Below are 23,782 nucleotides of genomic sequence, written 5' to 3' on the forward strand. Positions count from 1 at the left end.
TGTGCTGGTTGGTTGGTGTCGAAATCCCATTATAGCAATCTAGCAGTTTTCATGCAATGAGGTGCAACTTTCCTGTTTTGCCTTAGGACAGAATTCAAGAATGAGCTAGTAGCCTGTATTAAAACACTGAGTGAGCTGTCTGCTAATGCTAATTGCCTGTAATGGGGGGTCACTTTGGAGAAACCAAAGAAGATGTACAAGAAGGGGGGGAGAAGATAAATGTCAATAGATGTTTGAGTCATAAAGGGCCATTAGGGTGAGAAAGAGCCAAGAAAGCATTTGTGAGCTCACCCTCCGATGTCCCCTGCGCCACAACTTCCTTCTCTTCCTAAAAGCAAATTGGAAGTCCTAAGCTGTCCAGCCCCCAAAGGAAGCATTTTGCTCAAACCATCCACCAGGTGGGATGCAACTGAAAGCTTTTGCCGTAAGACTTCATTAGCCCCCAGTCAGCTGGATGACTTAACCAGCTAAACTTTCCCAGATGTCTTTCTGTGGGCACTCTCCCCCTCCATTAGGGGTTAGCCACAAATGGAGGCTGGAAGGAGACAGGGAGGAGAAGAGAGACACTCATTTCATCTGCGCCTGGCAGGATGAGTGGTGCCATGGCAGTTATGAGCAGGATGCCACATAAAAGGGGAGTAATTTCGAGCCAAACAACATCCTTGTAAAGTCATAGATTCTGCTAAATGACTTGAGGTCAGAACCCCGCAGCCACAGCCTTATCTCCTTCCATTCCATTTGCCGACTTGGGTGAAGTTACTCCAGTCTGCAAAAGCCAACCAAGTTTCTTTCAATTCCTTATCTAAACCAAGAATGATGTCTGAGCTATATTAAATCAAGGCCACTTTAGGGGGCGTGTGAAAATTCTTCTTTTATTTTGGAGGCTAGCTTCACTTTCCTGCAATGCCAAGTATGGGCTGCTTTATCTGCAAAAGCAGATATGCTGTTTTTTTGCAAGGCAAATCAAGAGGCGCTGTGTTATCACATTCACATTATCGACCTAACTACACACCCTGTTCTCTATTCTCTAAGCAGCAACATGCAGATTTGAAGCACCATTGTGGATCGCATGCCTAGTTAATTGCTCAGAACTTGAATGCAGACCACTAGAGCTCTCTATCCGACCCTTGGAACTCTCACCAAGGAACCATCTCCTACTGAGCCTGCCTTGCACTCTCAAGTATTTTTGCCTGGTTGGAATATGCCCTTGAACTTTGCTAATGCCTCTGGCTTATCTGGATAAAGGATACAGAGGGGCACAGGAGTGTGTGTAGAAACTCATCTACGGTACAACGGTGTCAGGGACTGGCTGGATGAGGAAGAGTGGTGGAAGCTGCCCAAGAGCCCCCCAGGGAAGGCATAGAAGAAGACGACTTAGATCCTAGATCCTAGATCCTGGTGGTGGGATACTGGCCACACCTCAGAGGAGGGGACAAACAGGGAGGTACTAGAACCCGGAAACTTGAGAAATCATGAAGAGGCAGAAGCAGGCAGGTGGTTCAGCACAGGGCTAAGACATGATGTTTCCAGTTTGAATCCAGTATATATGAAGGAGCGTCTCCACCCCCATTGTTCTACCCCGACTGAAGTCCAGCGCCGAGGGCCTTCTGGCAGTTCCCTCACTGCGAGAAGCCAAGTTACAAGGAACCAGGCAGAGGGCCTTCTTGGTAGTGGTGCCCACCCTGTGGAACGCTCTCCCACCAGATGTCAAAGAGAACAGCAACTACATTATTATGCAGGCTCCAACAGAGATAACGGAAGGGAGCCAGACTCTGCATCTCTCCAGCAGCTCCAGCAAGACAGCCTCTCTGCTGAAGCTCTCCAGCCCCACTTACTCCAAAAATGCTAAAGATGTTACATGCAGGGGCATAGGAAGTGGGGTGGGTGGCAATCTGCCCCAGGTTCCATCACGGAGGGGGGTGACAAATTATCGAGGAACAATTACTGCCCTACTAGAGTGGTTCATAAAAAACTTTTTTAAAAAAATGCCTGCTGCAAAGTCTTATCTTACTATGCTAGGGATTATATATGTATGAAATTTCATGCATATCAGTTAATATCTTGACCCTCCTCCATGAAAATAGCTGTTTACTTGGCCATTTTCCCATGTCATGAAGGCTGAAATTTCAATTCAGTGGAGGACTTACTGTTCCCAACCCTAACCCTGTGGAAAGCCATCTAATTAGACTTTAATTTGATTTTGACATGTTTTTAGGAGGTAATTTAATTATTGTTTGATTTTATACCAGTGTTATGTTTCTGATGTTAGCTGCCCTGAGCCCGACTTCGGCCGGGGAGGGCAGGATATAAATAAAAGTTTATTATTAAACTTCCTTGTATTTTTTTTCCCTTTCCTTAATAAACTAACTGCATGTTAGTCTCGCATCTCCTTCTCTGACCTGTGAATGTCCTGATCTTCCTCTGTCAGCCCCTTGACAAAAGGTGACATTGGCTTCCAATGTTCCATTCCCTCTTGCCTCTGGCTCTGGCCACCTCCTGGAACATTGCTCATAAGGGACTGCGGCCCTCAGCTTGAAAAGGGCTCCCCACCTCCGTGCAATGCCGCAATTGGTGGCTCTCACCATCTGATCTTTACGTTATCTCTCACCTCTCTCTTTTTCTCTCCTCTCTCCTCACACTTTCACCCACATTTAGTATGGGAAATGAGGGGCGTTTTAAAACAAACAAATATATGTGCACGCTTCCGCCTCTCTACCAACATGGTGCCAGGTAGTAATGCAAGATTTCAAAAGCCTGTCGGAGGTGAACACGTTGCAGAACTCTAATTATATGGTAGCCTGTGACCTTGTAAGTACAGGGTAATCTGGCATATACTTGCAAGGGAAATGATCTTGGTATTTCTGCCCGCACCACTGCAGCCTCCTCCAGAAACTGAAACACAAGCCATGAACATGGCAATTAATCTCTTAACCTGCTTGACACTTCCTGACTCTGGCATTTAATAACCTTTGAGGGGCACAGCATATCTGCAGACGGTTAGCAAACAGGCTCCGCTGCAATCATGACTAAACCAAGAAACACAGATGATGGGCTGAAGCAGCCTTGTACAGGCTTGAGGGGAGAGGGGGTAGAAAAGAAAACAAAGATGTCCCTTTCCTTAAGAGCTGGGGTGAGGAACCTCCCACCTGTGGGTTTAATCAGTAGACCTCATTTGACCCACAAGGCTTTTCTCCCATAAGCTATGCCCACCTGCCCCACACCTGATGTTCTGTGTGATGTCAGCTGTGGTGCAGTAAAGATGCAACTGAAAAGGAACAGGAGTGTACAGTCAGCTCTTGGTTGTTTCTTGGCAAGATAGGCTTTGTGTCAGCACTGATCAGCTGATTGACACTGATCATGAGCCCCTTTCAAGGTGCTACCTGACATCATAATGATGGAATGGGACTTTTGCTTTTCAACATTTCTTCCATACAAAAGCCAGAAGGTTCTATATGTCTCTTCATTCAGGCAAATAAGAGGCATTATCACATTCTAGCCAGTTTAGATGGATAAAAGCAGCTTCTAGACAGCAGATTCCTGCGCTACCACCTGAACTGAACACATCCCTTATAGCTTGCCCTAGAATGTTCCTTGAAAGATAAGTAGATTTGGAGGGAGCTAAAAAATTCCAGAACAGAGTACTTCAGAGGCACATAGAGTCCAAAGTTACATGTGGAAAGAGTAGTTAAAACCATGGTGGGTATCACTGGCCACCTGACTTCCAGTCGGCTCCGTCACCAGTGCTTACTGGGAGATGGGAGGGGTCAAGGCAATGAGGAAGTTGGAGCAGGGAAAACACGTTGTCAGGGACTGGCTGGATGAGGAACAGTGGTGGGAGCCACCCGCCCAAGAACCACACAGGGAGGACACAGAAGATGACGACTTAGATCTCCTTTAAATCAGAACCAGTGAAGGCGGTGAAGGTCCTGTGTGAGTGCCTGGAGGCGGTTGGAGGTTGGATGGCGGCTAACAGATTGAGGTTGAATCCTGACAAGACAGAAGTACTGTTTTTGGGGGACAGGAGGCGGGCAGGTGTGGAGGATTCCCTGGTCCTGAATGGGGTAACTGTGCCCCTGAAGGACCAGGGGCGCAGCCTGGGAGTCATTTTGGACTCACAGCTGTCCATGGAGGCGCAGATTAACTCTGTGTCCAGGGCAGCTGTCTACCAGCTCCACCTGGTACGCAGGCTTAGACCCTACCTCCCCGCAGACTGTCTCGCCAGAGTGGTGCATGCTCTAGTTATCTCCCGCTTGGACTACTGCAATGCACTCTACGTGGGGCTACCTTTGAAGGTGACCCGGAAACTGCAATTAATCCAGAATGCGGCAGCTAGACTGGTAACTGGGAGTGGCCGCCGGGACCACATAACACCGGTTCTGAGAGATCTGCATTGGCTCCCAGTACGTTTCCGAGCACAATTCAAAGTGTTGGTGCTGACCTTTAAAGCCCTAAACGGCCTCGGTCCTGTATACCTGAAGGAGCGTCTCCACCCCCATCGTTCAGCCCGGACACTGAGATCCAGCGCCGAGGGCCTTCTGGCAGTTCCCTCATTGCGAGAAGTGAGGTTACAGGGAACCAGACAGAGGGCCTTCTCGGTAGTGGCGCCCGCCCTGTGGAACGCCCTCCCATCAGATGTCAAAGAGATAAAGAATTACCTGACGTTCAGAAGACATCTTAAGGCAGCCCTGTTTAGGGATGTTTTTAATATGTAATGCTGTATTGTTTTTAATACTGATTGGGAGCCGCCCAGAGTGGCTGGGGAAACTCAGCCAGATGGGCGGGGTATAAATAATAAATTATTATTATTATTATTATTATTATTAGTAGGACATGGAAGAGCAGTCTGGAGAAGGGATGAGCTGGGAGATGCTAGAAGCAGAGGGGTTGAGCGATCAAGTGGGGTCAGGAGAAGGCGGGTCTTCCTGGACAGGGTTAGAGGCTGAGATTCACAGTGTGTGCACAGACTCAGACAGATAGGAGTCAGAGTTTGGCCCTGCTACACAGCAGCAGGACAGTCCCAGTCCTGCGGGCTCTCCTCATCTGACACCTTGCTCTAGGAGAGTCCTGCACATTGCTGAGGAACGGGCCCAGAGGAGGAGCCTACCCTCTCGACGCAACCTTCGTCTGCTCAGGCGGGATCCAGAGTGAGACGCTAGAGAGGGAAAGGTGGGGCTAGTGGTCAGTTTCAGCAACGTCTCAGCTGGATAAGAAACCAGAGGACTCCACATTGTTGTTATTTTATGTTAATAAAAAGCTAATTGCATTCCATGCCTCCCATGTGCCCTGGGCTCACTTGACAGCTCCTTGACACACCAGGAGCACCAGATTAGCTTTGTTGGTGTGTTTGCACCATGCTGACCTCATCACTGTCGTGCTCCTCCTGCTCTACCTCCTGGCAAGCAGCAGTAATGTGAGCAACTGGAGATCAGATGAGAGGTGTCACCTCACCACACTATATGTTACAGAGATGAATGCAGTCTCCTAGGCCTCTCTATCTGGCCCCTGGGAATTTCTCCAGGCCACACAACTATACACAGCACAGCACAAACAGGATGTGTGTTCCAGTAACTGCAGCTAAGGAGAGGGAAGAACTCTTTACTGTAGTTCCTGCTCCCATATATTGATTAACCAGACACTTACAATCTGGCCCTGATCTTGATCCTTTCTAATATAGCCATATTTTTTTGATAAAAAAGCCAATTTATGAATTCCTAATTACCACTCTAATCACCTTCACTAGCTTTTCTCCAAGGATCTCAGGGTGATGGGGAGAGATTCCAACCCCACCACTTTTTTCTCATTACCACAAACCTATAAAGATTATACACTGACCATCATGTCAACTTCATGGGTGAGCAAGAATTTGAACCCAGGTCCAACACGCCACCCCCAACCCTACACTGGCTCTCATGCCAGCAATTGCCTCCTGCACGGGTCAAGCATTTCTACCCTTTCGTTATTTGGATGATCCGTATATTTTCATGCACATTAAGTCCACTCATGTTGCTCCCTCTGGAGCAGTTATAGCTTATAAAGCAATCACCGCAATGATTTTCAGATTATAGTCCAATAAAATCTGATAATTTGTTACAAAGCATTCAGGCGGGTATTATATGGCTCTTCTGACATTTAAAAATAACGCTTCATAGTCCATTTTTCAAGGCTGGGTGCTGTCATAGGATGGCAGGATTCACTACTCCAGAATGCAAACGGGCACTTACTCGAGAAATGCATCTCATTTTTATATGTATGAGTGCCAAGTTAACAGGCCAAATATCTACCATGTCTCATTTGAAAAATAAAATAAAAATCCAGTTTTGAACTCAGCTCAATGTACATTCACCACCACGACTATAACACCCCAGTTACCTCTATACCAGCCTGAGCCAAATTTATAATAATTTGCTTGCACCAGGGTCCATAGCTGGAAGGGGGCCCGGACTCTGAACTTTTTTTTTTAGTAAACAGCCTCCTGTTACAAAAATTATAAACAAAACAGGCAGGCAGATGAGCCAGCCTTATTGTTCCTGCTTTGCAGTGTTTGTGCTAAACCACTGTGAGCGAAGTCAGGGCTATGATTGGCAGGTGAGCTGTTTCAACACCAGGGTCGAAATCCCTGAGTCTTAAAGAGCTTCTATTTTACTTGTAGTGCATTTTCTATCACATTTTATTGTCTGTGGAATCAGCAACAGAGCTTCATGCTCCGGCACCAGGGGGCGGAGAGCAGGTGGGGGTGAAGCTGGTGCACGTCCCAGGGGCGTGGTGTGCCACCCACAGGGGTGTGGCGGGCATCCTGGGGGTGTGGTGCACCACCCACAGGGGTGTGGCATGTCGTCTGGGGGCATAGCACACTGCCTGCGGGGCTTGGCACCCAGCGCAGGTGGGGGCAACCACAATGGCACCCCACCAGGATTGTGCTGCCAGGGGCAGTATGCTCCCCCCACAATCCTCTTCCTCCGCCACTGTCTGGAATCCCTGTACAGTGGTACCTTGGGTTACATACGCTTCAGGTTACATACGCTTCAGGTTACACACTCCACTAACCCAGAAATAGTGCTTCAGGTTAAGAACTTTGCTTCAGGATAAGAACAGAAATCGTGCTCCGGCGGCGCAGTGGCAGCAGGAGGCCCCATTAGCTTAAGTGGTGCTTCAGGTTAAGAACAGTTTCAGGTTAAGAACAGACCTCCGGAATGAATTAAGTACTTAACCTGAGGTACCGCTGTACATTTGCTCAGGTTAAAGGAACCAAAATTTGATATTTGTAACACAAGCGGTATGGTAAGTCCCCTTTTGCAGCTATTTCTATACTATTTTCTATATCTTCACAAGAGCCATGGAAGGTATGTTAGACTGAGAGTCAGTAAGTGGTCAAAGGTGCAAAGTCAGAGAAAATAATGGCGGGTTAAGTGAGTTTAAAATATGAACACGCACATTCTCAGAGGTAATTTATTACTGTTTATCAAGGAAGGCGTAATGCTTTTTGTCTGTGTATGATTTGAAGTCTACGAAACCCTATGCCATAATAAATTTGTTAGTCTTTAAGATACCAGAAGACTTATTTTGTGCTGTGTTATTTCATGTGTTTCTTTGGGAATTGATGGGGGAAGGTATTTGGAGAATGGCTTGAGAGCCACTGATGCCTTTATCTGGTATTGATACAAACGTAGGATACCTGAGTTTTTCATGGGGCATATGTGTGTGGAATTGTCAATATCCACTAATAGAACTGTCAAGATGCTCTCCCGACTTTAAAATTACTGTCTTGTTGATGGTAGCGATTTACAGGACAGCTAAGTAATGGATGTTTGATAAAGCATAATTTTACAACTCATCTTAAAGAGAAGAATAAAAAAGCGGATATGATTATTTAATGACTGAATGATACAGCATCCCAGTTAGCCACACCATGAAAGCAAATTCTGAGTAGTCAGGTAATGAGAAGAATTGCCATTGATTAGCGGTTCAGTCAACCCTAACATGATAACAGGCATACTGATAAGGCTGTGTACATACAACATATTTAATGCATATTTAAAGCACGTTATGTAGCCCAAAGAACATTGGGAACTGTCACTTACCCTTCACAGAACTACAGTTCATAGCACCCCTAAAAAAACTACAGTTCCCAGCATTCTTGGGAAAAAGTCATGTGTTTTAAAGGGACTTTACATGTAAAAAGCTAAAAAATAAATGACCCCTGGATGGTTAAGTCCAGTCAAAGGCGAATATGGGGTTTGGCACTCATCCTGCTTTTCAGGCACAGCCCACAGACAAGCAGGCAGCATGGTATAGTGTGATGAGTGCCAGAGCACACGGAAACACTGTTTACCTCCCTGCCACAGTGGTACCTATTTATCTGCTCACGCTGGTATGCTTTTGAACTGCTAGGTTGGCAGGAGCTGGGACAGAGCAATGGGAGCTCACCTCATCAAACTGCCGACCTTCCAATTGGCAAGCCCAAGAGCAATGGTGGCCAAACTTCGCCCTCCAGATGTTTTTGGCCTACAACTCCCATGATCCCTAGCTAGCAAGACCAGTGGTCAGGGATGATGGGAGTTGTAGTCTTAAAAACATCTGGAGGGCTGAGTTTGAGGATGCCTGGTTTAGACCATAGTGCCACCTAAGATACACCCATTTTGTGAAGCATTTCTGTAACAACAACAAGAAATGTGTATCCTCCTACATTGTTGAAAAGTGTCCACAGAAAATGTGTGCAATAAAGAACGTAACATATAAAAGCACTTGCAAAAATTGGATATGAAGAGGTATGTACACAAAAATGTGGGCAAATTTCCATGCAGACTTCTTAAAGAAGCCTGCAGTTGCATACCTGATGTGGAACTAAGCTGAATTTAGGATTGTGGGGTTGAATTGAATTTAGGTTTGGAACAAAAAAATAAATTGACAAAAACTGAAAATTAAAAAAAAAAACTAAAGTGTCCACCCCAAGTACACATAAGGAGGAAATTCCAACAGAGCTTTGAGAAACAGTGGAGAGCAGAGTCACAATAGCTATGTACTACATATATCCACAGTCAGAAACATTATCCTTCTGGACGCCAGTTGCTGAGAAGTTGAATGTAGGCAAAGTGCTCTTGTGCTTGGGTCCTACTTGTGGGTTTCCCACAGACCTCTGGTTGGCCACTGTGAGAGCAGGAAGTTGGTTTACATGGGTCATTGGCCTGATCCAGGCTCTTTTTACAATGCAGCAGGCTTGTTTTGTGTTCTATGCTTTTATTTAAAAAAAAAACTCTTTGCATATGTGGGAGCAACTGAGATGTACATTAAGCAAAGGACTCTGTCAAAGCCTCTGTTGTGTTCTGAGAAGGAGTGGTCTCTCATCAGGGATGAAGGAGAAATTCAATTCAGTTCACCTTTAAAGGCAAGTTTGCCGCACTTGCACTTTTCAAAACAATATGGAAACTGAAGCTCAGTCATCCTTTGAAATTTGCACCTCTCTGAACATTGCAATGCAGTTTTCCATCCACGTGAGGTGTACAAAAATACATATAACTAAAGGCATACATTAGTGAAAATAAAACAAAAAAATGCATTCTATCATAGAAAATTGCATTGCAAAAAATGTGTAAATGAGGAGAAATTTGCACAAGAAGGTGGATTGATTTTCATTGGTCTATTCTCTCTTTTTTAATGCAAACTGGTGTGGGAATGTAAAGAACTGAAGGCTGGAAAAACGAGAAACAGAGAAAAACTGAAATTGATATATTCACCCATCTCTGATTATGATCCATTGCTTGCACCTTACCTCATATGAGAGAAAGATGATGCTAGGGAAATCCAACTGAGTACATGATTTGCAAGCAAAAAGCCTCATATTCAATCTCTGGTTGCAAGGGGAGGAAAGAGATCTTAGATAGCCGGACTAGGAAACAGCCCTAGCTAGCTGGCGACTATCACACTGGACTAAATGCGCCAATGGCTTGATAGAAGAAGGCAGCTTTCTAGGTTCGTATGTTAGGTGTGCAATGCATCTAGTGCAGTGCATATATATATATTAAGAGACATGTGGCAACTAGGAAAGCCAGAGATCTTGACCTTTAAAGAGTTATGCAGGGGCCATAGGTAGTACATCTGCTTTGGATGTAGGAAGTCTTAAGTTTAGAACCCCAGTATCTCCTGGTAGGGTCAGGACTCTGGGAGTGCCCTCTGCCTGAGTCAATGGAAAGCTGCTGTCAGTCAATTTAGATAATACTGAGCCAGGTGGACCAGTGGTCTGACTCAGGGGAAGACAGCTTTTGAATGGAAGGAGGATTGTCTAAGCTGGGGGTAGATAAGAAGAGTTTGGAAGCTGCATTAGGACCACCCTGTAGGGTGCCCCAGTTGATGATTCTTATGTACACTGTGTGTCTTACTCATATGTGAAGTGACATTTGCTTCCAAGTAAGGGTGGGCTTTCGAAAGCTTGGGATGTCTGCTTTTGAGATCATGACTGCGTGGTTTCCGTGATTCACCCTCTAGATAAAGCAGCATGGAGAATTCTTTCTCATCCTCCCCCGTAGCAGCTTCACTCCTTTAATTGCTATCATCCCAGTGTGTTAACATTATTTAATTGCTATATTATTAAATGATACAAGATGTACTAAGGGAATTTTTAAATCAGCATATTTTATAGACTGGGGGTGGGAAATCAGTTTTTTTATAAAAAAAACACGAAAGCAAGTGAAGAAGGAGAAGGTTAACAGCTAGGAGGTGGCTGTTTGGTGAAAAAGGACAGCTACCAGAATGACATTACAATGTAAGAAAGAGCGGGGAGATCAGTCTATGTATATATATATATATATATATATATATATATATATATATATATATATATATATATGGCATGGAGCATTAATAAATGAGCAGACCTTATACCAGGAGAAAGTTCAGTCTGTGCTTTTGCAACAGGAGGTAGTACATTTGCTGGGTTGGAAAAGACTATGAATTGAATTGCAGGATCATGACTGATTTGGGTAGGAACAGCAGTGGCTGGTGCCCTTCAGGATTGGTAGGGAGACTAACGATAGGTGGAGCCAGAGCCAATGGCAGCCAGAGCCAATCAGCTGTAGTTTTGTCCCCATCCTCCTCCCTGTTGAATTCTGAAAGGGCAACACTGATGATGCATTCATATATCATATAATTATAGAGTTGGAAGGGACCCTAGGGATCATCTAGTCCAGGGGTCAGCAACGTTTTTCAGCCGTGGGCCAGTCCATCGTCCCTCAGACCATGTGGTGGGCCAGACTATATGGGGGGGGGGTGAACAGATTCCTATGCACCACAAATATCCCAGAAATGCATTTTAAATAAAAGGACACATTCTACTCATCTAAAAACACATTGATTCCTGGACCGTCCATGGGCCGGATTGAGAAGGCAATTGGGCTGCATGCAGCCCCCGGACCTTAGGTTGCCTACCCCTGATCTAGTCCAACTCCCTGCAGTGCAGGAATATGTAGCTGTTCCATATGGGAATTGAACCTGCAACCCTGGTGTTATCAGCACCATGCTCTAACTAACCAACTGACCTAGGCAGATTCACACATGAGGAGTATTGCATTAGTATTCCTGATTATAATGCTAGTATTTCTGTCTCATCTTCTAATGCTGCTTTCATACTGCAGTAGCTGTTGTGATATGGAACTCTGGCTTTTTGGACAACACAAGATATTGTATGGATATTTTTGGATGTATAGTTTTATGTTTATGTTTTGTTTTGAAGAGTTCTACAAGTAAAAGTTTGATGATGATGATGATGATACCACCCTATACCCAGAAGAAGTCTCAGGGAGTTTCACAGAATAAAATCAAAATATAAAACCACAAAATACAAGATCAAAAATAAAAACAACAACCCAATAACTCCCCCCCCCAAAAAAAAACCCCACCACATTTTTAAAAAGAACATAGGATGTCAATCAAATCAACCAAAGGCTTGGTAAAAAAGGAACATTTTCATGGGTGTGGGAAATGATTCATTCCAAAAGTCAGTTCTCATTCATCCAGTTGCTTCAAACTGCACAATAATAATATTGGCAATAGGAGATGTTGAGGACTGGAGCTGGGGCTTACTGCATGCTAAGCATGTGATCAGCCACTGAGCTATGTGGTCCTTCATCCAAGAGATGAAACTCCCAGCAGCAATTAGAGGAGCTGAGTCAATGTGAGAGAAAGGTGGGCCATATAATAGGGTGACCAGGTGTGCTACGTTACAGAGAGAACACTCCTCTGCTTGAAAGTGTCCTCTGGGTGAAGGGCTGCTCAGTCCAAAGCCTGGCTTAAAGCTAAAGCATCTTAAGAAAGGAGAGCAGAGGAGGTCTTGAAGATGCCTGTCAACAGTGAGACAGCGGATGCAACAGGTCCCCTGATGACAGCCTTCTCATTATGCTGATATCTATGGCACTTCTATTTAAATTATAGTAATAGCTTCTAAATTTGCATCTATACATAGGAATCGGAACATGCAAATTTTATGCAGATCTTTTGTCCTCTTTTGGGAGGGGGGATAATTCCTGACCCCAAGGCACAGAACGATTGAGCGGCTCTCATCTCAGAGAAAAGGCAGGTCAGGTTGATGCACAGAGGAAGGAAGGAGCAGAAGCAGCGGGGCTGGGGGTTGGGGGAGCTGGATAACCAGGAGCTGTGGGTCTCAAGAAGGCAGCAGCCCAGCACAAAGAAGGGAGCATTGTAAAAGGATGGGGTTCCAAGGAATTAGGAAGGCGGTGGCAAAGGGGCACAGAGGGGAGTGGGGGGGGATTGAATAAAATATTGGGGGGAAGGTAAGCCCTGCACTGCATAATTGATCACATGACACACCATTTGAATGGCAATGCTCATCAAGGAGGAGGAGGCCTGCCCCCCTCAAATATTTTATGGGGGGCAAAGCCCCCTTGGCCCCTAGGAGTCGGCTCCTGTTGGGGTGAGCCACCAAGATGAGGAATAGCTTCGAAATATCAGCATCTAGATCACTGGCTGGAGCCCTTTACTTTGAGTAACGAGACATAGGAGAGGAGATGGAGGCCATATCCATTCACACCATACATTTAAAGCACCTAGATTTAACACACTATGATCCCCAGCTTTCTGTGAAAAGAGGGATTGATTGTTGAGAACTGTAGCTGTAGGAGGGGAATAGGGGCTCTCCTATCAACTCTCAGCACTCTTAACAAACTACAGCTCCCAGAATTCTTTGGGGGAAGCCATGACTGCTTAACGTGGCATCACAGTGCTTCAAATGTATATTGTGAATATTGCTGACATATACCGGTATTTCTTTTTTAATAGGAGCAAATTAGCAGATTGCAGAGGGACCTCTAGACAAGAGATTGCAGTCTGCCCAAGCACCTAATCTACAGCATGGGTGATCTATAGCAGTGTTTCCCAACCTTGGGCCTTCAGCTGTTTTTTAACTACATTTTCCATCATCCCTGACCACTGGTCTTGCTAGCTAGGGATGATGGGAGTTGTAGGCCAAAAACATCTGGAGGCCCAAGGTTGGGAAACACTGATCTGTAGCATGGTTATGCTGTCCCGCCCCAGTGACCAGGTTCTCAGTCAAGCAACTGCCCCCCCACTGGAGTCGAGATCCACTCACTGTTGTAGCTGCCATTGCTGCTAGTCTCTGCTGCTGCCACGTTGTCCTGAAATAGCCCTTCGGATGCGGCAGTTCCTGACAGCGAATGGTTGGAGACAAAGGGAAAGGAGGGTTGGGGGAAAACAGAGAAGGAAAGCAGGGAGGGAGGACGGTGGGGGTGGGGGATATGTGAAGGAATGAAGTAGGGGACAAGAAGGGAAAGGGTGTGTCTTTAACTGCATCATACGTCTTTTCACCGGCTGCAACATTCCAACAGCTTAATACATATTTCAGGCTTTTCGATAGGTTGTTGCCTATGGTGGTATCGGTTTCATAATTTTTGACCTGGCAATATATTGCGAATCATGGTGTGTGTGTATGTGCTATGCAAAAATCACAATATGGGAAAAGCCATGAAGCTACTGTTGGAAACAAAATCTGCCCTTTTCCCCTTATAGGGTACACAAGAGCCCGTATAGAGTCCTTTGTAGGTTCTCCATCTGTCGGAGAAAATAACAGAGCCAACCAGAGAATATTGAGAAGCAAAGCAGCTAGTAAGCCTGATCTTTATTAAAGCTGTTGCAACAGGGTGCTCACCCCACACGCAGGAGAAAGGAGGAGGACCCAGAACAAAGGTGTGCCTGCCCTTATATAGACTTTTTAAATTGCCCGCCCTCAAACTCTAGACCACCCCAGTACATCATACATACATACATACATCACAGGGAACTGTCCAAAACAGAATACTGAGTGTGTTGTTTATCTCCTGTCTGGAAAGTTACCTGGTTGCATTATCTGGGTTTTGGCCACTCTTTTGTTATTATAACTACTTAATTCCTGAATCCAGGTCACAGGTCACAGGGTCACCCTATTCACACCTTAAATGTGCCCTTAAGGCAGGATTTGTGAGCACAGAGAGAATAGGGAGGTTTGTTTTTTTCATTTCCTCTCTCCTTGCAGAGAAACATTTGGTCAGTTTGGGAGAGTCAAAATGGTTTCAGGACTGTTTTCCTATACTGTTTCAGAGACGTATTTATGCACGTGTTTGCCTTGTACATTTAATTTATATATTTGAGACATTAAATTCTTATAACACTACCCAATGCCTCTCTCAATTCCTTCAGCCCCTGTTAACTCTGCAGGGGCCAGAAAAAAACCAGGATGGAGGAAAAACCATGAAGCTAGCCAATGCTTCTACATAGCTCCATCACAATGTTGAAACCCAGATACTGCCCAGCCCTAGTTGTGGGTCCCCAAGCCGCTGCCCAAGGATGCCAAGCACTGGTGCTAGGGGATGATCACAAGCAGGGAATGAATAGCGGCAGCTGCATCCGTATATCGATACAATGCAGTCTTCACCAACCTGGAGTCTTCCATAAGTTTTGGACTACAATACCCATCATTCACAGCAAACATAGCATCCTGGCTGGGGATGATGGGAGTTGTCGCCCAAAGCATCTGGAGGGCACCAAGTTGGCAAGGCTTATATGTAGAGATCAGTGATGGTTGGAGGCTCTAGTTGAGAGGGAGGGAAATAATATTATTGCTGTATTTTTTAAAAACTCCCCTGGATTCAGAAGTTATAATTTGTCTGATATGAGAATCCCACAGCCAACAATGGGGCATTATGCACAAACAAACTCTAAGCAAAAAAAGCAATCAAGATTCAGAAGGGGGGGGGGACACAAATATAATAAAGAACAGTGCTAATCTCATCTAACGTGCTGGGATGAAAGACTGATGTCTCTCTCCCCAGTCCCTCCGCAAATAACTTAGAGAGACGGCACTCCATTGTTGATTTACAACCCTCTTTGAGTAAATATGAAGAAACTGCCATTGCTTCAGACTATACAAAACCCAATGATCTCATCCATTTCCCTTGTATGGTCAGGGGAAGAGAAAGAGGAGAAACATTTCTTTTCCTGGCTGCTGTGAGATTCTAGCAAAACGTTGCAAAGCTTACGCTATTGCTGGGAAGAATTAGAAGGGATTTGGAGCAACCTGTTTTTGACGGAATAATTCCGTTAGGACCTAAGCTACTTATTGGATCTGGTCCACTGCAAGGATGGCTTTAGTTCAGCTCTGTTGCTTCACAGGCCACCTTCCACCATGTCTCACGTTGCTCCCAGCAACAAGTAGACCCTTTGTAGGCCTCCTCTCAGGATTGGACTTGAATCAAAGGCTTCAACATGCCAGAAAGGCGATTCCGACTAAACATCAGGAAGAACTTTCTGACAGTAAGAGCTGTTTGACAGTGGAACAGACTCCCTTGAGAGGTTGCAATCTCTCCTTCACTGGAGGTTTTTCAGTAGTGGTTGTACGGCTATCTGTCATGGATGCTTTAGCTGAGATTCCTGCATTGCAGGGGTTTGGACTAGATGACATTCCAACTCTTAGGATTCTATTGCATCTTGTGTGAGGCCAATATTTGCCCCCAAATTTGTGAGCAAGGAGGCACTTGGCTTTGGGAAAGAGGCATGAGGCTCCGGCAGTGTCCTATACTCCACCCATATCCTCCCCAAAGCTGGGGAAGTGCTAACTAGGCTTTGGGAAGGAGAAGGGAAGACTCTGGGACCCCGTCAGAGCCTCACGCTTCCTTCCCAAAGCTGAGCACCTCACTTACTGGGCTTTGAGATGGCACCCCCTTAGGTCAGCGCCCAGTGTGAGTGCACTGCTTGCAAAGCCCTAAATCCCTAAAGGTGCTGGCAAAGGACTGGCAAACTCCTGTGGCCCATCTCAGGAGGCTGAACAAGAATGTTATTCTATCTCTTGATCAAGATCAGAGCAGCAACAGCACATTTCTAACTCCATCTAGATACAACTAAAGTCCAGGTCCCCCTAGAAACTAGGGATAATGACACTATCCACATAAAGAGACTGCCATATGTGAATCTAAACCTGGAGGGTCTTCAGCTCAGGGTGCCTCAGGACAGTGACTGAAAATATCTAGTATTGACCAAGAAATATTTATACCAGGCCTGGCCAATCCAGAGACAACAACAATATTTAACAACAATATTTATTACGGCCGTAGGCCCATACAGGTAGAAACAACACATAAATAACAGCTTGTGCACGTGGGGGGGGGAAAAAAACAGCCGCTAAAACACCACTATAACAATAAAATACTATAAAGTAGAATGGCATACTACGCCTTAGTTAGCTTGTAGTGCTCCTTGGCGTCGCTTTTGGGCAAGGACAGCGACCAGGAACCTGGCCACTTTCAGGGTCGTATGAGTATCCTTATCCTGCAAGATTTGAGCAAGGTGGAATTTTGGTGGGGTACCCTCTAGTTTCTGTATGATTGATCCCAACAAATTTGCCCGTGGCACATTGAACAGGGGGCAAGTGAATATGATGTGCTGGAGCGACTCCGGCGTCTCCTTATCACATTCGCACGTGGCGGGGGCTTGGCCCTTTGAGAATCTATGTCTCAGGACGTTGGAGGGAAAAACGTTGAACCTCGCTTTGGTGAAGGCCAGTCTATGGGCAACAGTCGAAAGGGAGGAGAGGTATGATGGAACGCAGTAAGTTAAAGTGATGCCAATGTTCTGGGGCGAGCAAACACCTCCCCCCAGCATATAATTTCGCTGTAGATCGATGTCATCCAGTCTTTGGCGGATCAGTCTTTGAGCAGTAATTTAGTCTAGTTTTAGGGAATCTGAAGGAGAGATTCCATAGCTCAGGAGTTTGGCATGAATTCTACTAGTCCAAAGGCTAGAGAATTCATCTCGCCATAAGCATTGGACAAGGTAGTGGTTTGGTAGTCTATGCCACAATGATAACCAATAATTGAAGACTTGCTTCCACAGGCAAGTTTCTAAGGATGCGATCTTCAGTTCTAGTCGCATGGCTGCGTTGCTTACGCACAGGGGGAGCATTAGGAGCCGACGTAGGAATTGATTTTGCAGTGTCTCAAGAGGAGCAAGATCTGTCATCACGGCCCAAAGCGGGGCAGCATAAGCAAGCACGGCAACCACTTTTGCCTTGAACACCTTTAGGGCCGAGGGAACATGCAAAGCTCTATCCGAAAAAAAGAATCGGAGGAGCGCATATGACAGAGTTTTGGCCTTGTTAAGTAGGTGTTGAATTTGAGCTTTCCACCCCAAATTGTGTTGAAAAATAACTCCTAGGTATTGAAATTTTAGGACTTGCTCTATTTTTGCTCCACCAAGCTTCCATTAGTATAATCTCCGGCCTGGGCAATCCAGGCCTGGCCAATCCAGAGACTTCATGGCACTTTTCAACTGCAGGGGCCAAATCAACCCTGTTGATCTCCGTCCCTGGAATGTCCTCAGAGGCCTGAGCACACACCCTCCATATAAGAACATAAGAAGAGCCTGTTGGATTGCATCTATCGCCCTTCAAGGCCAGCATCCTGTTCTCACACTGGCCAATTGGATGCCAATAGGAAGTCTGCAAGCTGGACCTTAGTGTAATAGCATTCCAATATAGTTTACTAATCTAGGTTTCTGCTAAAGTCCAAACTGCTGACAGACACAGACGATGGTACAATGGTGGAGAAACATGCACAAATGGGCCTCATTAGGACATCCCAGAGGTCTCATGGTGAATTTGTTTGCCCAGCTCATTGCAAACTATTCACACCTAGATGTTGTGCATTCAAAGGGACTGCTTTTCATGTTCTTGAATTAGGAAGGAATACTCTTTTGTTGTTGTTGTTCCCTTAGACATCCAAGGAGCTGCCCTTCCAAAAACTCCTGTTCCAATACATATGCAATTTTGTGCACCATTGCCCACCAATCTTAACATTCTCTGTGTGAGAGCCTAATCACAACAATTATTTGATTAAAGGCTACTGCCAGACATCCACCATGCAAGACTCACGGAAATGAATGGGAGTTTAAGAAGGAACAAGGTAATCATTATACCAGCATATCCATTGACACTTATCAGCACAATATGGGGTGTGGGCACATAAAGGACTGGTCTTTGAGCTTTAGATGATGCACATGAAAGGAACCAGGGATATACTCTCTAGTCACCATTACTCCCTCTAATAGTGAACACAGCCCAAAGTATTGGAGTCTCAGAGAAACAAGGAGATATTAGCAAATCCAAGGTTGGCAGTATTTTTTTTTTTAATGACCCTAAAGGGGCAAACCTCCCAACCAAGGAATCAGCTATAGACTGAGCATAGGAACATTGGGAGCTGCCTTATACTGAATCAGATCTTTGGTCCATGTAGCTCAGTGTTGCTTACACTGGCTGGCAGTTGCTCTCCAGGGTTTCAGACCAGGTCTTACCTGGAGATGCTGGGGATTGAACTTGTGACTGATGAATGCAAGACAGATGCTCTGCCAATGAGTTATGGCCCTGAGCATGGACTGTAGCCCTGGAACATTGTGTGAGAGAACAGGAGAAAATGAGAAAGTTGGGGAGGGAGTTGAATCAGTATCCTGAAAGAGTGTGTGGCCGATGGGACCGTTGAACTGACTTTTCCCCTCCCTCTGTGAAACAGAAATAACGAGCTTCATTTTGCAAGCCAATCCAAAACTCTAAAAAGCTTCAGTTACAGATAGGTAGCCGTGTTGGTCTGCCATAGTCAAAACAAAACAAAACAAAACAAAATCCTTCCAGTAGCACCTTAAAGACCAACTAAATCAGTTCTTGGTATGAGCTTTTGTGTGCATGCACACTTCTTCAGATACACAGTGTGTATCTGAAGAAGTGTGCATGCACACAAAAGCTCATACCAAGAACTGACTTAGTTGGTCTTTAAGGTGCTACTGGAAGGATTTTTTTTGTTCTAAAAAGCTTTTTTATTTTAGCAATGACTGCATGAAAACTGGTGGGTGGGAGGGAGAAATGCTCATGTCTCTCCAAATGTCATCTGTGAATGATGGGATTCTTGGCCCCTTCACTCGGTATCCAAAGCAAAGCAATGCAGAAACTTCTCCATGGCTTTTGTCAGGAACTGCTGACCACTATCCCATGTGGCAAGCCCTGTCACCGCAGTTTCTCACCAAAGAACCTTTGAGACCAACTCCATCCAGGCTGGCCATTGGCTCTTCCTGGATAGGGAAGAGAACTTTCTGTCTTAGTGGCACTTTCCTCAAGTAACAAGGTCTACCCGAGTTTGGATATGTATCTAGCCTGAATTATTGTCTTATTGGCTGATCCTGAATATTCCTCAGTCCTGCCTCCTGGGTCTTCCTCTGAACCAAGGTTGGCCCACCTATGAAGCAAGGTGAAGAGACTGCCTCAGGTGGCAGGAACCACAAAGGCAGCAGATCCAGCCTCCAAGAAATGCATCACCCACAGCTGTGGTGCTCCTTGGAGGCTGGATCTGCTGGTGCCTCAGCAGTCCTCCCACCCCCAATACAGCAGCATCTTAGTGAATAGGAGGCACTACTGGTCTCCTCCCACCCTTGTTCCTGATGTAGGTCTTTATCACCCCCTTGTTCTTGGTGCAGATCTTCACTCACCCCTTCTTCCCTGGCAGGGGTCTGCCTCAGGTGCCAAAATGTCTTGGGCCAGCCCTGCTCTGAGCTTTACTGAACATCCTCTGGTTTAATCCTCTGATCTTGATCTTAGCAATTAAGACAGAGAAAGTAACAACAGCTACAGTCTTTTGCACACTTATCTGGAAGTCAGTCCCACTGGCTTCAATGTGACTTCTGCACACAGACGTGCATAGGATCATGCAGTTTTCCATTCATAGCATATTTTATTTTATGTTCTTTCCCCCTCTTTGAAACGAAAATTCCAAGAGCAAATATTCTGACCACATACTAGCCAGGAGAATTCCCACTCCCCTCCAAAAAGAAACTCTTTCCATGCAAATATTGTAATTACAAAAGTTAAGGAGGATATTTATATGTAAATCTGTGCCACTCTTCTTCTCTATGTCTTGCAGAATGCCCCTTCATATGAAGAAAAGCCTTCAAGTTTGTCACAATTAAAGAGTTCCCAGCACACTCAACAAGCTAAGATGTGTGTGTTTGCCCTCACTTATCCCAAAATGCACCACAAAAACCATACTTTTAAAATGCTTTTGGAGTTTCTTTCTGATCAACAAGATGCTTGGCTAGGTTTGATCCACCTTTGCAATGATACATGAATGCAAGTGACCTTATATTCTCTCTCTACACTCCCTTCCCCACCTGCCTTCCTGCCTTTCTCAACAGTTTTCATAATGCCATTATACAAATCTACCCCCCCCCCTCAATATAGTATGATAGTGGTGATGGTGTTATTCTGACCCATTTTTGATCAGGTCATGGATCTGGCAGTAAGATCCAACCTACCATTTGAAAACCAGTGGTCTACAAAGTCTTATGAAGAAGCATCTCCACCATCACCCAGCTCTGAGGTCCAGCTCTGAGGGCCTTCTGATGGTTACAGGGAACCAGGCAGAGGGCCTTGTCAGTAGTGGTCCCCCCCCCCCTTGGAACACCCTCCCAACAGGAGAAGAGTAACTATACAACCTTTAGAAGACATCTGAAGGCAACTTTGTTTAGGGCTGCTTTTTAAAGTTTAATATTTTATTATATTTTTATAAATGTTGGAAGCCACCCAAAGTGGCTGGGGCAACCCAGTCAGATAGGCAGGGTACAAATAATGTATTATTATTATTATTATTATTATTATTAGACAATATGATTATATTAGCTTTCCTTTCATACCGCTAGTTCTTTAGCCCCTATCACCTATTTCCCCCCCAGAGCCCCCTGTCCTTGTTGCTGGATAGGTGTTATAAAAAAGAGAGGATGAAAACACAAATTGAAAGCATAACTAAATAAAGTGGCCATACAAGGCTCCCACGAGGCCATCCTTGGCCTAAGCAGCTCTCCGCATCACAACTTTTGCTTCTGTGAGCCATGCTTATTCCCCGCCACCCGCAAGCTCCAATTCATTGGCACTCCCAACCAAGAGCTTCCCATCGACCTGACAGGAGTTCCTTTGTCAGTGTTACTCTCATTACCGATAATAAAATGAACAGCAAGCACATCCGAAAGTATCAACCACACAGGTGGAGAGCTGAAGGGGAGAGAATGAAGTGGGGAAAGGGAGTCTGAGGATCAGGTGCTGCAGGGAAGGGGGGGACAGAGAAATTAGGATAATTACCATTCTGAGATAATGCCATGCAATGTAACACAGCCTAATTGTCCCATTAATTCCTCTGCACTCACAATGCTTTGCTATGAAGGGCTCTTCAAGTTTCAAAAAGGAAGGGAGGGTGGGAGTCATTAACTGTGGGGCTTTTTTCTGTTAGGTGTAAATGAGAGAGAAGAGAGAACAGCCAAAGAGAGAAAGAAAACCTCACTAGAAACTTAAGAAAGCTACTACAGAACAGCTCCCCTTTTTGGAGGGGGGGGGCGTGCTGTGGGCGGCAACCAGGGACCTCCTAGTGACCCAGCTGTGCCCACATCATTAGAACTCCCAGCCACCATATCACGCCCCCCCCAGCTCACCAATCAGGTTAGCCGGGGGGGGGGGGTGGCCACATGGTGTTTAAACCGCAGTGCGGCTGGGGAGGGCAGCCTCCATTCGTCTCCTCCGTCAGATCTCCCAGCCCCCTCTCTTTTCTTGCGTTGCTTGACTATGGCCTTACTATGACTAATGTCGGTCACCTGGTTGTCAGGGCCGGGTAGGAATTTTTCCACTTGGCAAATTGGCACCAGCCATTTGGTTTTCGCCTACCTAGTAGCAATCGTCACAACTTTGTAAGGTTAGGCACTGGGTAAGCCTTGTCATGTGAGGGGCAGTTGTTGCCTCTGGCCTGCCCCTCCACGTTAAGGGTATCCTGTTAAAGAGATCCAGGGGTGTAGTTCCTGTCCAAAGCCTGGGCATGGGCTAGGGCCATGCCACAACCCACCAGTGACCCTGGGGGTGCTCAATTGATGTACATCATAGGGCTCCCCCTATTGGTGGTTGACCCTTATGTGAGTCCTGCAGACAGGTAGGAGTCAGGATATAGTATTGCTTCACCCAATTGCCTAAGCCAAACTGCTCACATCTGTGACCAATAAAGTTGTGGCCTAATTTATCCCTTTAACCCAACATATTCATGTGTGTGTTTACTTCTGAGGGAACTGCAGGGCCCAGAGCCTCGCCATGCAAGGCCTTCTATTGGGAGCAGGGATGGTGGCATCAGTCAATTTCACTTTGTTTCTCATATCTCCAGTTCAGGTCTCCACATTTCCACATCAGTTAACTTTTTTTTTTTTTAAAAAAAGTGTCCTCACCAGCATTTTAGTCAAAACATAGTAAGAGCCATCCTGGGTTAGGCCAATGACTCCTTTTGTCTAGCATCCTATTCTCAGAGTGGCCTCCCAGATGCCCAGGGCAACATCATGAGCAGGACTTGAGCACAAGAGCACTCTTCTGGGGGTTCCCATCAACTCATATAGAGAAGCATTTCTGCCTCTAACCATGGAGGCAGAGCATAGCCACTAGGGCTAGTAGCCACAGGCAGTGGTATCATTCATCAATTTGTCCAATCCGCTTTCAAAGCCATCTAAGTTTGGGGTCATCACTTGACTCCTGCGCAAGCAAGTTTCATGGTTTAACTATGCACTGTGTGAAGAATTTCTCTTAGTATACACATTTTTCCATGCAAAATTTCCATGCAAAATTTCTATGCAATTTCCCCTAACACAATGCAGTTTTATATGCTATTTCCACATATATATGCATCTTTATGTACATTTTACTCCAGCGCAGGCACTTTTATATATATCGCTTGGCTGGAGAACTGCAAGTAAGTGCACACTTCAGCAAGTGCAGATTGGGTAGGTTTTCCTTTGAATGTGAACTGAACTGAACTGAATTTTTCTCCTCCCACCCCATGTTGGAGAGATCTGCATTGGGATTTTCAGAGTGGCCACCACTGCTTCTCAAGTTGTGCGAAATGCTCCAAAGGAATCATCCTAGTGTTACTTTTGGAAGTCCCTCTCTTAACTGGTATAGAAAGGTCCGTAGCTCAATGGTGGAAAACCTGGTTTCCAGGCAGAAGGTCCTTGGTTAAATCCCTAGCATTTCCAGGTAGAGCTGAGAAACATTCCTTGCCTAAAACTTCTGCCAGTCAGTGTAGACAATACTGAGCTAGATGAATCAACAGTCCATCTCATTATAAGGCAGTTTCCAGCTTCCATCAGAGATGCTTGCATTGTTTGATGCCGAATAGCTGCCTTAAACATAATATCACTTGGGAAAGAAGGAACAAAATGATTCTGCTGGGAG

The 23,782-nt window shown here is 45.4% G+C and overlaps 1 protein-coding gene across 2 annotated transcripts in view; it reads right to left on the reverse strand.

Annotated features, from left to right (window-relative positions):
- NTRK3 (neurotrophic receptor tyrosine kinase 3) overlaps positions 1 to 23,782 on the reverse strand; it is a 413,927-nt gene that overhangs the window by 25,980 nt on the left and 364,165 nt on the right. The window contains exon 16 of one of the 2 annotated variants that reach the window (XM_081888511.1): positions 13,595 to 13,669. The exons of the other annotated variant lie outside the window; for it this stretch is intronic. Coding sequence (XP_081744637.1) covers positions 13,595 to 13,669 — 75 coding nt within the window. The remainder of the gene's footprint in view (positions 1 to 13,594; positions 13,670 to 23,782) is intronic. 2 annotated transcript variants of the gene reach the window in all.

This window comes from Podarcis melisellensis (genome assembly GCF_964234715.1).
Source record: "Podarcis melisellensis genome assembly, chromosome: 14".
In the NCBI taxonomy this organism is placed as follows: Eukaryota; Metazoa; Chordata; class Lepidosauria; order Squamata; family Lacertidae; genus Podarcis; species Podarcis melisellensis.